The sequence below is a fragment of the Scyliorhinus canicula genome, chromosome 3, assembly GCF_902713615.1.
Source record: "Scyliorhinus canicula chromosome 3, sScyCan1.1, whole genome shotgun sequence".
In the NCBI taxonomy this organism is placed as follows: Eukaryota; Metazoa; Chordata; class Chondrichthyes; order Carcharhiniformes; family Scyliorhinidae; genus Scyliorhinus; species Scyliorhinus canicula.
The window spans coordinates 214,421,410-214,438,370 of NC_052148.1; the positions used below are offsets into that span (position 1 = coordinate 214,421,410).

General features: G+C 45.4%; 1 protein-coding gene across 1 annotated transcript in view; it reads right to left on the bottom strand.

The window, feature by feature from the left end:
- Positions 1-16,961, bottom strand: part of cpz (carboxypeptidase Z) — a 64,411-nt gene that overhangs the window by 16,139 nt on the left and 31,311 nt on the right. Inside the window, exons 4-5 of the mRNA XM_038792141.1 lie at positions 8,183-8,386; positions 6,604-6,800 (exon numbers count right to left, since the gene is read on the bottom strand). Coding sequence (XP_038648069.1) covers positions 6,604-6,800; positions 8,183-8,386 — 401 coding nt within the window. The remainder of the gene's footprint in view (positions 1-6,603; positions 6,801-8,182; positions 8,387-16,961) is intronic.

Below are 16,961 nucleotides of genomic sequence, written 5' to 3' on the forward strand. Positions count from 1 at the left end.
TTTAGAAGGGTTTCAGAGGACGGTGCAACATCGTGGGCCGAAGGGCCTGTACTGCGCTGTAATGTTCTATGTTCTTCGTAACATCTTTTTGGATCAGCACTCACTTTCTCCTCTTGCCTTTGTGAAGCACCTTGAAATATTTCAACATTACAGGTGCCAGATGAATTGAAGCTGTTGTTATTGTATGTGTAGTCTATTGCAAGGTCAAAATGTTGTTTATAAAGTAGCTGTCACTATAAAAGTAATGGCGGCTTTGATGTACTGAGTAGCAAAATACCTTGTAAATCCAGTATCGTTCCACTGTTCAACAAAATCCCTTTATGTTCAAAGTGGATTCTCAGGTATCTATGATACTGTCAACTGAAGACAAAACAGTGGGGAGAATTTACCACCCCCCTGTGCTTCCCGGCGGTGGAGGCGGCTAGTCATTGGCCGCAGGTGATATTTTCTGGCCCCGCCACTGGCAAAGGCATTTTGCGTGGCTTGCCCGCCCCAACGCAGGGGAACACGCCGGGGGTAGCGGGGGTCACCTTCGGCAGAATTACAAGATCCAGATGGATGGAAGGGCTGGAAAATCTCACCAGCGCTTTTCATCCCGTTGGCACGATTTCAAGTGTTCAGAACACCATTTTCCTTATCAGGCATTTCAGAGCAGTTACTTGTGAGCAGATCTGTTTCCCCGTAAACCTTGGTTGTTTTCATTTAGTAGCCTGCTCTTGCATGAATGTATGATTTGCAATTACTTTAGCTGGAGTAATTTGCAGACTGGATTGTGCACCTTTGTGTTCTGCATAGCAGAGTATCAAACATAACTGTCACTGACTCAGTAGGTATTGTGTTTATGTGGAAAAAGATGAAGCAGAAACAAATTCAGCAATCACAAAGGGTACAGAACACACAAATACAATGATCGGGAAAATGTCCTTTTGATGTCCAGTATTTTGATATCAAATAAAAATTTAGCAATTCTAATAAGCATTTTCATTTAATCACCAGTTCAAAGAACACGCTTCCTTGTTTTGCAGCCAGCCTAGTGTCAACATGCTTTGTTAGATTTAAAGATATCTGGCAAGCCATATTTACTGTATTTTTGACGACTATAATTATGACATTTTTGTTCTTGATATGATAGTTAGAAATATATGAGGCTTGATTCAGCCAAATGGGACGAAGTCCCATAGCGAGTGCTTTTAGCCATGTGTTCCCCGCCAAGAAACACATGGCTTTTCAATGCAACTTGCGTTGTATAAGGGGCATCAGCAGGGAACCCATGGCAGAGGCCGTATATGGCCCTGTTTTGTACACTGGAGATATCTGCTTGCTGGAACTCTCCAATGTAGCGCAAGATTGAGACATCATTTTTAAATGGCATCCCAATCTCCGAGGCCCCACAATGTTCCCGACCTCCCCTCAGCCCAAACGCACTATGGGATAGTTCCTGCCTGCCCGCATCTCACCAACACCCACACAAGCCATCCTGGCCCGATTGCTTGCACAACAAAAATGCCATCTTGGCACCGCCAACTGGGCACCTTGATAGTGCCTATGCCAGCTTTCAAATTTCAGGCTGGCACTGCCAAGGTGCCCTGGTGGCACCAGCAGTGCCACAGCACTATGCTGCCCAAAGGGCATGCAGCTGGGGGCTTCCGATCATCTGGGAGACCCCCATGAGTGCCGTTCTGTCTGGTCCCTGTTTGTGGGGGCCAGTGCTGAAAGGTACTTGCCTGAGGTCTCCGAGATGAAGGGGATAGATCCCAAAGCCTCAGGTACCTCTGGAATCTTCACATTAGAGTGAGACTAACTATCTCGCTCCAAAATGTGATCCAACCCACAATGGGCAGGACTTGCATCGCAACGTCTCACAAGATCGCATTGGATCTTGCGAGGTGTTGCGAGCCAGCTAGATCCCGGAAGCGGGTCTCCCAGCTTTTATCGGCCATGGTGTGCACGCTTTTTCAGTGCAGCATGGCAATTGGATCGCGCTCATACTGTCTTGATTTTGAATACATTTTGGAAGCATGTGACTAATGTGCTGGAGTTTCAATTGTTCATTATATTTATTAATCTTTTCGATAACAGAAAGGACAGCTATATATCCAAGTTTGCCACTGGTGGCACAAAGATTGGTGGCATAGTAAGTAGTTCAGGCTACAAAATCCTAGTTGACTCATTCTTTGCTTGTCTACAAATAGACGTTGATAGATTAAGTGAGTGGAAAAACTGCGGCAGATAGATCTCAACGCCTGAAGTGTTATCAAATATATTGAGGGGTGAACGTTTTGTTCGATTCATCATTCACCAGGACTCCGAGGAGAAAATGACAGAATGTAATGGTTTTATTCCCTGTGATATCAAAGGCTAAAAACAAAGAATAGTCCCACATGAATACTGAAGGGAAAATTAATTGATCCAATTCAGGATCCAAAATCATAAACATTAAGTAATTGTATGATCAGACTAAACAACAAGGTAGCTAATTTTTCAAAAAAGTTGTCACAGGAAGTTGGAAGTTGCAAATGTGAGCTTTAGGGCCCAGAAACAATGATAGGAGGTGATAGAGGAAACCTTTTTCTGGAAGGATGCCGAGGCCAAGGGGACATAAACTTTAATTAGAGCACATTCATTTCGAAGAGCAGGTTGGACATATTTCTTCACACAAAGGGTGGTAGAAATGTGGAACTCTTTCTCACAGAGGTGGATGCTCGCTCTATTCATTCTAATTCTGGATTTTAGCAAGCCAAGGGTATTGTAAGATTTGGAGCCAAGGCCAGATTTGTGCTGTCAATAGATTTTACATTTACGGCAATGGAGTTTGGCAGGATAGTTGCGGCCATCACGAAGAATGTTCTATCTATCACCTCCTACGCAGAGTCTCACTGTTTGACCAGGAGGCTCCTTAATAGCTCGCATGTACTGGCAGCATTGTCAGCTGACAGCTGGTTTCACCAATGAAAAGCTTCGACCACCACATGTGACCGCTCATGTCTCCTGAGCAGACTTCTGGCACTTAAAATTTTAATTGTAATCGCATGGGAACTAGCAAAGAGCAAGTGAGATGCAGTGGCATTCTGGTTCTACGGTGAGTAACAGAGTGCCATGGTTCAAATTCTGCTCCTAAAATAATGGGATGAACTTTCCTGGCCCCATGGAGATGGAGGAGGAAGACTGGGAAAATAGGGGGGAGGGGGTAAAGCTCCCTGGGACTTTACCGAGGTGGGATTGGAAGCTGAGTCAGCTGCCTGCTCCAACAAGGCAGGTAGCCAATTATTCCAATTAAGACTGGATTCAGGGGCCACTTTGCACAGGCACTGGTATTTTACCACTCTATGCTGTCTCAATTGAGGTGGCCTCTGATGCACTATCAATTACGACGAGACGAGAGTAGAGTGTAATCGTGGCTTTATTAAGCAGAGATGTGTAGCCTCCTGCAGCTGCTGCCAAAATGGCTGCAGCTCGGTGAGCACACACATTTATACTCCGCCTACTGGGCGGAGCCAGCAGGCAGGGATCTACCCCCGTACCTGCAGTACAGGAGCCTTACCGTATTACATCTCGTACTTTCTGTACCCCCTCTCTCCCTCAGCAGCCACGATTTTTTAAAACTTAAGTGACCCGCGCCATTGGGAACTGGGTCCATGGAGGCGGAGCATCATAGAGGCCTCGGAGAATAGCTGGTCAGGCCCACTAATGATATGCAAATAGTGTTCATTGCACGTGCGTTCTGGACTGCATTGACGTCGCTGTCGAGGTGACGGAAAATTGCGATTTGGCAGCAAATCGGCACCTGCCACGATTTTAGTGTCAAAACATATTCTCCGCCCAATCGCATTTCAAGGTTTCGGCATCAGCCAATGGAGAATCCGCCCCAGGCCTTTTGATTTTTAAATTCAGCGCAGATAGTTGAAGATGCCTCCCTGTTGAGACACCCTCGTGCTCATCTGCCTGCCTTGGCACTGCCCACTTCTCTCAGTAGGTCTGTCAACCTGACATTGCTGCGGGCCCTCTGATTGTGAACTCGGAACATTTGATGCTGATGTCCGGATTCTGACACCCGCCAGAAAATCTAGCCTGACATCTTAAAAGTGGTCATTTTAAAATGTCTGCTTTGCTTTGCCACTGACTCTAGCAAATAATGCTTCACCCCACTTTCTCCAGCATCACATCATAACCCTTTAGATCACCAGCTGCATTCGGCTGGGACACTGGAGCTTGAAGTAATGTTATTTTAGGAAGTTGACATAATCTCCTGAACCTGGGCTCTTCCGCTCAGATTAATTTTATTTATTTAAAACAAAAAAAATTTAGGGCGGAATTCTCCGCTCCCCATGCCGGGTGGGAGAATCGTGGGCGGTCCGGGCAACTAACGACACGCCCCCCCGGCACCCCCCACGATTCTCCCACCCCCCGCTGGGAAGAATCGCCGCTCGCCATTATTGACGGCGACCGGCGATTCTCCGGCCCGGATTGGCCGCCCCTGCCGTTCCCAACCGGTTCACGACGGCGGCAACCACACCTGGTCGCTGCCGTCGTGAACATGGGCGCCAAAGTGCCGTTTGAAGCTTGTGGGGGGCGGAGAGGGGAGTGAGCACCACGGCCGTGTTCGGGAGGGGACTGGTCCGCGATCGGTGCCCACCGATCGTCGGGCCGGCGTCTCAAAGCGATGCACTCTTTCCCCTCCGCCGCCCCACAAGATCAAGATGCCATGTCTTGCAGGGCAGCGGAAGGGAAGACGGCAACCACGCATGCGCGGGTTTGAGCCGTCAGCCGTCGTGACATCAGGGTTGGAGCCGGCCAACCTGCGCATGCGTGGCTGACGTCACTTCAGCGCCGCCGTCGCGTCATTCTCGGCGCGCCGCCTTGACGCAAGCGTCAAGGCCCGGCGGCCGAGAGTTACGGAGCGCCACTCCTAGCCCCCCGGGTGGGGGTGAATAAGGTAAGAGGAGCAGCCTCCGAGGCTGTCGTGAAACTCGGCCGAGTTCACGACGGCCTTCCCAATTTATCGCGGGAGTGGAGAATTCCGCCCTTAGAGTACCCAATTTATCTTTTCCAATTAAGGGGCAATTTAACGTGGCTCACCTTTGGGTTGTGGGGGCGAAACCCACGCAAACACGGGGAGAATGTGCAATCTCCACACGGACAGTGACCCAGAGCCGGGATCGAACCTGGGACCTCGGCACCGTGAGGCAGCAATGCTAACCACTGTGCCACCGTGCTGCCCTTTCCACTCAGATTTATATATAAATAGGGCATTGCAAAAGATCTCTGCCTCTACTCACAGCATGAATTTTAAACACAGACACAAGGATTGGTGTCCGAGTGCAAATGGATTTTACCCCCAAATCCTCCCTGCTAAGGACAGACATTGGTGGCTTTGCCTCACTATATCCCTGAGAATTTAAAGGTTTGTACATCTAATAAAATGTAGAAATAATTGCATCTAAATTTCTAACACAATACAGATATAGATTGCCACACACAGTATTAGAAAGTAAGTTGAAAACTCTTCCCTCATAGAGGTTTTGCATCTCATTGTGAGGACTAATTTATATGAATTATTGATGCAAATGGCTCATTGTGGTTGCAAAAACTTTTCTTAATTCTGTTCTGCAAATACGTTACGTTAAATTAGACCTGCAACATTGCTGTAATAAAGTGATCACAGGTCCGGCACTGGGTGTATCAAACACAGGAGGATAAGCTAGACAAAGAGCATTTAAAAAGGAAGAAAACTAAAGGAAAAGGTTGTGAAGATAATACACACACACTGTAAAGCTCTTCAGCATAAAACAGGGGAAGGTTAAATGGCACAAGGCATAAAGATTGGAAAGATATGCTTATAGCTTAGAGGACTTTCAGCCAGGTAGAAGTAAGAACATGAAAACTGGGTAAAGTGCATCAGGGCCCAGCAGGCTAGGAGCTGAGAGTATGGTGCTAAATTTTGCAATCATCAGCGAATATCCCCAATTCTGACATTATGATGTAAGGAAGGATGAAAGAATGGCATTGTAGAGGAACTGTACATGCACAAGAGAGAGGGGATTGTTGGGATCAGAAAACTGTGGCCGGAATTCTCCAGCCGTTGGGATTCTCTGTTCCCCCTGGCAGTGCACCTCCGCCCGCAGGTTTCCCAACGATGTGGGCTGGCTTTGATGGGAAATCCCATTGACAAGCGGCAGGAGTAGAAAATTCCGCTCCAGCGAACGGCGCTCCACTGGGAAATACTAGGCTGGGGGACCGGAGAATCGTAATTTGTTAAAGTGGGAGATGGTGTGAGAAGAATTAAAGATGTAGGTAGATTCAGAATGGGCCAGGCATAGGTGGTGAGGGAGGGGAGTGATGTTAGAGTCAAGGTTAAGAGAATATAAGTAATGTAGAGGAGCGGGGTAAAATTATTGGCCCGCCAATAAATTGATTGACCAACAATTTGTATATCTGGAGTTAAATTGCGTTACCTTAAAAAACGACCTAAAGCTGCATGAAAATTGAAATTCTACACTGCAATATACTCTGCTTTGTATTAAACGAAGAGCTTATTGTGAGCAATGTCATGGAAGATCCCCTGGTAGTTATGAAATTAGGAGCTCAAAAAGAGAAACAAGTTACCTCTTCAGATGCTATTTCGTAGCCATCGGGATTCATAGAAGGAAGTAGATGGATTCTGGTATTATTGATTAGAGCCTGAATCCTTTTGTTTCCATTTAAGTATTCAGAACACAAATACTGTGCAAGGTAAATCAGGAGCTCTCTCCCCAGTACTTCATTGCCATGCATATTTGCAACATACTTAAATTCTGGCTCAACTGAGAAAAAAAGATTCATTATTAAATGATCATATAAATAATGTATGATAATTATTTTGTCAACAGAGGAGACACTTAACCTAGCCTACCTGGTGCAAACTGGCAGGATTGGACCAACCTCCTGTTTTATGCCTTCTCTTAGTGTATTGGACACAAAGCATGACTGATTGGAACCTGGAACCTAGCAGCTTTCCACTAGGTGGGTCAGGTTAAGTTTATCTTACAGGATCTGCACATCTTTTTTCATACAGCACAAAATACTGCATGGAAAATTACAGACTGAATGAGCCCAACTTTGAGCCCCCAAGCAGGGAGAATTGGTAGGGTTAAAATTTTAATATTTGATCCCAAGGCTCCAAATTGTCGACTTCTAGGCCATTTAAATTTTTCAGCTCCAAATCAGCTCTTTAACAAGGCTCCCTGGAAGAGCAGGCGGTGCCCACTTAGCAATCTAAAGTCACGCAACTCAAAGGCAGGAGTCAAGCACTGTCAGCTACCCAGCAGTGAACTCACGGCAGAGGGAGATGGGGCGGTGATTGGTTCAGGTAAACATTAAAGTTATGCCACGTTCAGGAATGCCTTCTGGACCGGGAGCAGCAGGATTGCTATCCCAATGTTTCTCCCCAACCTTTGCCTCCTCTCTGATCTCGCTGGAACCGCTCCTGCAATGTCCCCTTTCCTTCCACTGGCTGCAGGGTCTATCCTATGGCTGATTGGCTGCAGCCTCCTCCCAGTCATTTCTACTGCCATACACATTACTGTCAGATTGACCAGGTGCTGGGCGAGAGTCAGTGAACAACAACGCAAATGACAACCTCATTTTAAAATCAGCAAGGTTTCTTCACCTTTGGCATTGCCAGGTTCCTCCCAAATACTTTACACCCAAGTATGGTGCACAGCGGTTAGCACTGCTGCCTCACAGTGCAGGGACCCAGTTTCAATTCCGACCTCGGGTGACTGTGTGCAGTTTGCACATTCTGCCTGTGTCTGCGTGGGTTTCCTCCAGGTGCTCTGGTTTCCTTCCACAGTCCAAACATGTGCAGGTTGGGTGGATTTGCAATGCAAAATTGCCCCTTAGTTTCCAAAAGGTTAGGTGGGGTTACGCGGTTAGGTTGTGGATGTGGGAATAGGTAGGTGCTCCTTCGGAGGGCTGGTGCAGACTCAGTGGGCTGAATGGCCTCCTTCTGCACTGTAGGGATTCCACGTCCAACTAAGTCAATAGAAAGTAAAACTTGGCAGATGCAAAATTGGCAGCCCATCTATTCCTGTCACTTTCTCACCAAGCATCTTCGGTTAAAAGTTCCCCTCTGTGAAGCAAAATAGCACTGAAATTGAAAGGGTAAGAGAAGAAATGGGCAAAAATGGATAAATGAGCTACTTACGCAATTCATGCTCCCCAGGATTACTTGAAAATTCAATCACGTGAAGGTCCTTGCCTTCAAAACTACGGCCAATGGTGTACATTGTTGAGATAGATGCGCACACAGATGCAGTTTGTTTCAGCAATTTTGTCATTTCCAAATAACTGTGGTATTTGAATTGTAAAACAGTATAGGGTGTTTCGGGCTCATCTGGCATAATGGAATCTGTCAAAAAAAAACAACTGTTATTTACATTCCAAGTTTGGTACCTTTGTACTTTCTGCAAAGCAAATGTCCAGTTTTAAATGGAAAAAAAACAATCATGAAGCTGTACAGGTGTGCAATCCTCCCCACGGCCTGATATTCCTCAATGCACTATGTTCATTCCAAATTATAGGAGGGATTCTCATGTCCCCCAACTGCGTGCTTCTCGGTGGCACACCATTCGCTGGCAGTGGGAATCTATATTTCCACCTCTTGTCAATGGGATTCCCCATTGAAGCCACCCTGCCACTGGGAAACCTGTGGGCGGGGTGCGCTGCAGGTGGGAAAGATGAATCGCAATGGCTGGAGAATTCCGGTGTACAAAATTATTTAAAGGTTGCTCTGTTAAAAGGCCATTGAACTGCAACATTAACTCAGTTTCCCTTTCCACAGATACTGACTAACTACAATTTTCAGCAGTTTCTTTTTTAAAATTAAGTTACAAAATGAAGTGATTCGGGGATTTGCAGTTGGCATGGTTTTACAACTGCCTTTGAGAAGATTGATCAAATGTGCAAATACACGCCTTCCAGTTCAAATAACAAGCTGTATCATTGCAATAACCATGGACCATACTGCTATCTCATTCAACAGGAAACTCCTAATTAGAAGAGACTTATGCCGAAAAGTTTGGTTGCGGAGCACCGATATGTTTGGAGTTATGGGTGCAAATTTGGCTCTAAAATGCGACATGTGCACTTTTGGTTCCAGCCATGCCAGGCGACAATTTGTTAAGGTCATTCGTCTTGTAGTGTAGGGCAGAATTCTGCAGAGTGGCAGTTCATGGTGACCGTATGAAAAGCTGATTTAACTCTAGCATTGCCAATTTTGACCTCAATGCTCCAGCTAATGCCCCTCTTAATCTCACACTGTTGAACATGAGTTCAGCAGCAGAAATGATCCCCTCATCAGTGATACATAAAGGGATCATCAACCACTTTCAGGTTAGTTGTTGACTGATTTCTACTGGCTGTTGCTGAGGGGGTAAAACTGTTTTGTGGTTTTCACTGCTACTTAAAGTTGGTGAAGTCTACAGGGAATGGTGTGGCATGTAAACAACTAGAGAACAGATTATTTTAGATCTAGTGTTGAGCTGTGAGGAAGAGTTAATTAATAATCTCATTGTAAAGGAGCCTCCAGGAAAGAGTGACCATTATATGATAGAATTTTACATTCAGTTTGAAAGTGATGTAGTCCAATCCAAAACTAGTTTCTTAAATTTAAACAAAGGAAAATACGAAGATATGAAGAGCAAGTTGGCTGTGGACGATTGCGAAATTATATTAAAAGATGGTAGACAGGCAATGGCCACCATTTAAATATTTAATACAGGGCTTACACAAGTTTACATTCCTTTTGGGCACAAAAATCCAATAGGAAAGATAATCAATTTTAAGATAACCCTGCCCTTTTCCCGATGGGCCATCCTTGTTTCTCTCATCCAATTACATTGTCAGTGAATACAAGGCCATCAGTCCCTCACCTCTGTTACTGAATATCATTGTGTTCTCTTGGTTAGAATGCTGAAACAAAAGCCAATTCAAAACAACTTCAGCAGGGTTGCATTTAATATTTCTTGCAAAAAGTCAACCATTCATCCTTGTAATGGATGAAAGAACATCCATTAACTAACAAGTGAAGTTAATGATTGCATTCGATGAAAGGAAGAGGTTGCTAAAGTTGCCAAAAAAGTAGTAAGCCTGAGGAATGGGAGCATCTTAGAATTTAGGAAAAGATGACCAAGAAACTGATAAAGAAAGAGAAAATCGAAGATGAAAGTAAACTAGCAAGAAACATAAAAATAAACTGCAAAAGTTTCTACAGATATGTAAAAAGGAAAAGATTAGCAAAGACAAAGGTCACTCATTACAGGCACAGGCAGAATTTATACTGGGGAATACAGAAATGGCCGAGAAACTAAACAAATACTTGTATTTGGCTTCACCACCTTTGAATACAAGAGAACCAGGGATCGGTGAGAATGAGCAACTGAAAGAAATTGGAATTAATAAAAAGGTAGTACTGGAGAAATTAACGGGGCCAAAAGTTGATAAACCTCCTGGAACTGATGAGCAACATCCCAGAGTGTTGAAAGAGGTGGCGAGAGATTGTGGTTTTGTTGGTGGTCATCTTCCAAAATCCTACAGATTTTAGAACATTTCCTGTAAATTGGAAGGTAGAAGATGTAACCCCTCTATTTAAGAAAGGAGGGAAGAGAGAAAATGGGAACCGACAAATCTATCAGCTTGGCAATGGTAGTAGGGAAACTGCGAGAATCTATCACAAAGGGTGCGATAACTGGACACCCGGAAAATCATGGTAGAATTAGGAAGAATCATAAAATCATAGAATTGAGCCTTGGTGAGATGTATCTGGAGTACCATTTTCAGTTTTGGTCTTCTTACTTATACTTGGCATCGAGGGAGTGCAACAAAAGTTCACCAGACCGATATATGGGGTGGCAGGATAGTCCTTTGAGGAGAGATTGAGTAGGAGACTCTGAGGGGGGATGGGGTGGGTGTGGAGGGAGCTCTCAGCAGGAGGCCCAGGGGCTAGAGGGAGCAATTCTCCTCTCTGAACCCCAAGCACCCATGTATGCACAAAGTCGGTTCACTAAGGAGGCACATATTGAAATCTTCCACCTGTTGCAGACCTGCGACATTAGATAAGGGTGAGGACAGCAATGTCAGTACTTAAAAAGCTAACCATAGCCATGAATCTCTGCATTGGGCTCATTCCAGGTCAGAACACGTAGCATCTCGCTGATCGACAACCACTGATGTACCCTGACAGTCTGCATGCAGAGACATGGATGAATAATCACATGGTTTCACCAGGGTACTGAGCTTTCCCATTGTGCAGGCTGTCACAGACTCTATACATGGCATTTGGGAGGCAATACATGCAAATTCAGAGATGCGCCTCAAGTTCAAGAAGTTCCACTCCCTGAATGGGCAGCTGCTTAAAACATCAAGCAGGTAAATGCCCAGTATTATGCCAGCTGTCACAATATATTTATTCAGTGCCACTGCACTGGCTCATCAGAATTTGAATCACAATGAAAAACCCAGAGGCTGCTGACTGGCTGACAAGGACTATTCACTGACCACCTGGCTTATGACTCCGGTGTGCATCCCAAGGACATATGGACAACAAACACATAACTGGAACTATATTGCCACACAAAATGTCAGAGTAGAACACGGGAATACTTTGGCAATGCTTCAGTTGCCTGAACCACTTTGGAGGAGCCCTCCAGCACTCGGCAAAACATGTCACAGTATTTGCCATGATTGCTGAATCCTGCACCATTATGAGGGCACAGCGAGGCATACAGCAGGACAATGAGTTAGAGGGATCGAACAACTCTGCCCTTTTCCCGATGGGCCATCCTTGTTTCTCTCATCCAATTACATTGTCAGTGAATACAAGGCCATCAGTCCCTCACCTCTGTTACTGAATATCATTGTGTTCTCTTGGTTAGAATACTGAAATAAAAGCCAATTCAAAACAACTTCAGCAATGTTGCATCCAATATTTCTTGCAAAAAGTCAACCATTCATCCTTGTACATCCCCAAGGTGCCTATGTTCCTGTGCCTTTGTCTGGCCAAGTGTTCCTACGCAGTGCTGCGCCAGTGGCTGCCTTTCAGTGGAGCAGACTGTGGATGTCTGACAGGACAACCTCGAGCAGCTCTGGCTGCAGAAAGCCTGACTCATTGGGTGAATGGAAGGGGTGAATGACCATAAGACACAGGAGCTTAATGCCTCAGTGCCATTTCCCCTGCCTTTTCCCCGTAACCCTGCATATTGTTTCTGTTCAAGTCATCAGCTAATGCCCTTTGAATGCCTGAGTTGAACCTGCCTCCATGATATTTCTGGGGCATTGCAATCAACTAGTTGGGTAAAAAAGCTTTTTCTCTCGTCACATTTGCCTCTTTTGCAAATCACCTTAAATCTGTGCGTCCCATTCTTTTTTTTTTTACATTTAGAGTACCCAATTCACTTTTTCCAATTAAGGGGCAATTTAGCATGGCCAATCCACCTAGCTTGCACATTTTTTTTGGGTTGTGGGGGCGAAACACACATAAACACGAGGAGAATGTGCAAACTCCACACACACAGTGACCCAGAGCCAGGATCGAACCTGGGACCTCAGCGCCGTGAGGCCGCAGTGCTAACCCACTGCGCCACCGTGCTGTCCGTGCGTCTCATTCTTAATCCTTTTACGAGCAGGAACAGTTTCTCCCTATCTACTCTGTCCAGCCCCCTTATGATTTTGAAAGTCTCTGTCAAATCTACTCTCAGCGTTCTTCTCTCCAAGTCCCAACCTCTCCAATCTATCCCCATAACTAACGTTTCTCATCCCTGGAACCAGTCTTGTAAACCTGTTCTGTACTCTCTCCAATGCATTCACATTCCTATGGTGCGGTGCCCAGAAATGCACACAATATTCCAGCTGAGGCTGAACTAGTGTCTTGTATAAATTCAGCATTACCTCTTTGCACTTATACTCTATGTCCCTATTAATAAAGCCCAGAATACTATATGCCTTATTAATTGCTCTCTCCATCTGCCTTGCCGCCTTCAATGGCCTGTGCACACGTACACCCAGGACACTCTGCTCCTGCACCTCCTTAAGAATTTTACCCCTTATTTTACATTGACTCTCCATGTTCTCCTGATGCATCACCTCATACTTCTCCACATTTAATTTCATCTGCCACCTATCTGCTCATTCCATCAACTTGTCTATGTACTTTTGAAGTTCTACACGGTTCTCTTCACAGTTTACAATGCTTCCAGGTTTTGCCTCATCTGCAAACTTTGAAGATATCCTCTGCACACCAAGATCTAGAACATTAATACATATATTAGGAAAAGCAAGGGTCCCAATAATGACCCTTGGGGAACACCACTACAAAACTTGCTCCAGCCCGAAAATATTCATTCACCATTACTCTCTGCTTCCTATTATTCAGCCAATTTTGTATTAATTTTGCGACTGTCCCTTTTATTCCATGATCTATAGATTTTCTCATTTGTCTTTCTGCTCCTCTGCCCTTCCTCTTCCATCTCTACCTGGAAGCAGAAAGGCACAATGATATGTTTGTTGTTGAGGGAAGAGTTGGGGAGTAAGAACATCAGCAGCTTGTAAACCAGGAGATTATGGAATGAGGGTGAAAGTGGGATTTGGGAAGCAGGATCAGATATGAGATAGTGTCATCTTTATTTTCAGCCTCTCTGCTGGCCACAGTCTCCATCATTGCTGCAGAAATGAGCACCCTCTCCTCCGTTGGAACAACAAAATGCAGTCGTACCTGCTTCCATCAGTCAGAAGTTGCTGCCTTTGGTTGTGCAACATCCTGTCCTGCAAGAGAGGGTGGGGGAATTGTGTCAGTGAATGTGGTGCAATTTGTTTGGGTGTTATGGTTTTCACAGTTGAACAGCTGGCTGAATGTCCAAGCTGTGAGATGTTGGGATGAGATTTGCAGCAGTGCTAAATTGTGAACATATGAGAATATGTGAGAATATGAGTTGTGAATCATAGAGATTGTTGGTGGATGAGTGATGGGGGTGCGGTGCATAAAGCAGTGTGTGGGGCTAGTGGATCAGCTGGTGGGTTAGGGCCTCTGAATATGCATTCATAAAATAATAGAATAATCGCAGCACCCAACAAGGTCAATTGAGCCATCGTGTCGACCCACTCCCCGTTGTTTCCCTGTCTCCTGGCAAATTCGTTCTCTTCAGCTAATGATCCAAATCTCTTTTGCCTCAACTGAAATTGCTTGTGCCACATTCTCCAGCGGTGCATTCCAGATCCTACCGACTGTTAAAAACATTTTTCCCCATGTTGCCATTGCTTATTTTGGCAATCACTTTATATCAGATTTCTCTGTTCTTTTTCAACTTGCTCTGTCACCTTAAGAGATTTAAGCACATGTACACCCATTATAGACTCTGGGCGGGATTCTCCGTCCCACAGCACCCTTTTCTGGTGGGGTGGGGTGGGGTGGGGCGTGCCCCCCCCCCCCCCCCCGGCAGCGGGATTCTCCGTTCAGGCAGCCGGCCAAAGGGGTTTCCCATTGTGGACATCCCTACACCATCGGGACATCCACGGGCATGGGTAAGCTGCCAATGAAGCAGAGGATCCCATCGACGGAGAATCCAGCTGCCTTTATTTTAAATTGACTCTCCTCATTCTTCCTACCAAAATGCATCACTTCGTACTTTTCTGCATTATATTGCAACTGCCATGTGTCTGCTCATTCCACCCAGTCAGTGTGTCCTTTTGAAAATTACTTTTATCCTCCTTACATTTCACAATGATTCCAAGTTCTGGGTCTTCAACAAATTTTGAAATTGTGCCCTTTACACACAAGTCTCGGTCATTAATACGTATCAAGAAAAGCAGTGATCCTAACACCAAATCCTGGAGAACACCACCATATACCATTCTCCTGTCTGAGAAACAATCATTCTCCACTACTCGCTCTTTCCTGTTACCATGCAGCATCATATCCATGCTGCTACGGTCTCTTTTACTCCATGGGCTTTGACTTTTCTGACAAGCCTGGTGTGTGGCACTTTTTCAAGTTGAGGTACACCAAATTAACATCATCACCCTCATCAACCTTCTCTGTTACCTCTTTGCAAACTCAATTAACAAATATGTGCTGGCATTTCTTAATTAATTCACATTTGTCCAAGTTACCCTCATGTATTTTGTGCCAAATGGTAATTTCTAAAAGCTTGCCCACCACCGAAGTTAAAATGGCTAGCCATAGTTGTTGGGACTATCTTTGCACTCTATGTGAACAAGTGTGTAATATTTGCAATCCTCCAATCCTCTGGCACAATCCCTATATCTAATGAGTGCTGGACGATTATGACGCGAGCCTCTGCAATTTCCACCCTTACTTTGCTCAGCATCCTTGGATTTGTTCCTTCCAGTCCTGATGACCGACTTTGGTCACTTGTGTGAGGTCATTCAACCTCTTGCACTGCATCTAGGTCTTCCAGGTTCAACTTTGGCATTGACCACAGCAGCTATTTTTTCCCACTGTCTTTACAGGGTATGGTTGGAGAACCTTATTCCCATTTGGATAGAGAGCTCTCATGTCCAACTCCTGCATTAGATCCTCCAGGTGTTGTGACACAGAACATTGAAGCACACTCTGTGCCCTGAGGTACCAGAGTCACTCTCCTTGATGATCAGACACTCTTCCACAGTCACTCCCAACATCTTCTCCAGTGAAATTGCTTGCACCTCCCATTAAGGTGCAGATTGGCTTTAAGTCTGCAACTTGCTTGAACTCGTTCTAGCCTCTCACAATGCTGTAGCCCTTACTCAGGTGTGCAGCCATTCAACAACACATTAAGTGCTGGCTGCACACTGCAATGACATAAATGAGCAGGCAATACAAAATGCTTACAATGGAAACAATGGGTCTGGATTGATCATGCTTCCCGATTCCCACGCTGGAATTTCAGGGCCAGAATCTGAGAGAGTGTCCAGCGCAGATTGGGAATTTGGAATGGTGGGCTGGGAACAGGGTGTGTTGGCAACCTGGCAGGAAAGGTGTCAGAAAGGGAGCGTGACATCTTCCCGTCATCACGGTATTTAAAAATAAATCTACGGGATATGGGTGCCGCTGGTTAGGCCAGCATTTATTGCCCATCCATAGTTGTCCAGATGGCGGTGATGAGTCAGCTTCTTGAACTGCTGCAATCCCAGAGGTGTAGGTACACCCACAGTGATGTTAGGGAGGGAGTTTGAGGATTTTGACACAGTGAAGGAACGGTGATATAGTTCCAAGCCAGAATGGTGAATGTCTTGGAGCGGAACCTCCAGTGGTGGGGTTCTCAGGTATCTGCTGCTTTTGTCCTTTAGATGGTAGTGGGCGTGAGTTTTGAAGGTGCTGCCTAAGGAACCTTGGCGTGGTCCTGCACTGCGTCATGTAGATGGCAAACACGGCTGACACTATTCGTTAGTGGTGGAGGGACTGAATATTTGGATTTGGGTTTATTGTCATGTATACTGAGGTACAGTGAAAAGTATTGTTCTGCGTAGTTCAGACAGATCATTCCATACATAAAGGGGTAGGGGAAGGGATTTATGGAAGGAGGAGCAATCAAGCGGGCTGCTTTGTCCTGGATGGTGTCGAGCTTGTTGGAGCTGCACTCATTCAGGCCTGTGGAGCATATTCTATTACACTCCTAACTTGTGCCTTGTTGATGGGGGTGAAGGGGGGGCAGTCAGGAGATGAGATACGTGCTGTAGGATTCCTAGCCTGATCTACTCTAGTGGCCACAGTATTAATTTGGCTAATCCAGTTCAGTTTCTGATCAATGGTAATCCTCCAGGATGTTGCTTGTCGGGGATTCAGCAATGGTAATGCCATTGAATGTCAAGGGGTGATGGTTAGATAATCTCTTGTAGGAGTTGGTCATTGTCTGGCACTTGTGTGGCACGAATGTAACTTGCCACTTGTCAGCCCAAGACTCGATATTGTCCAGGTCTTGCTGCATTTGGAC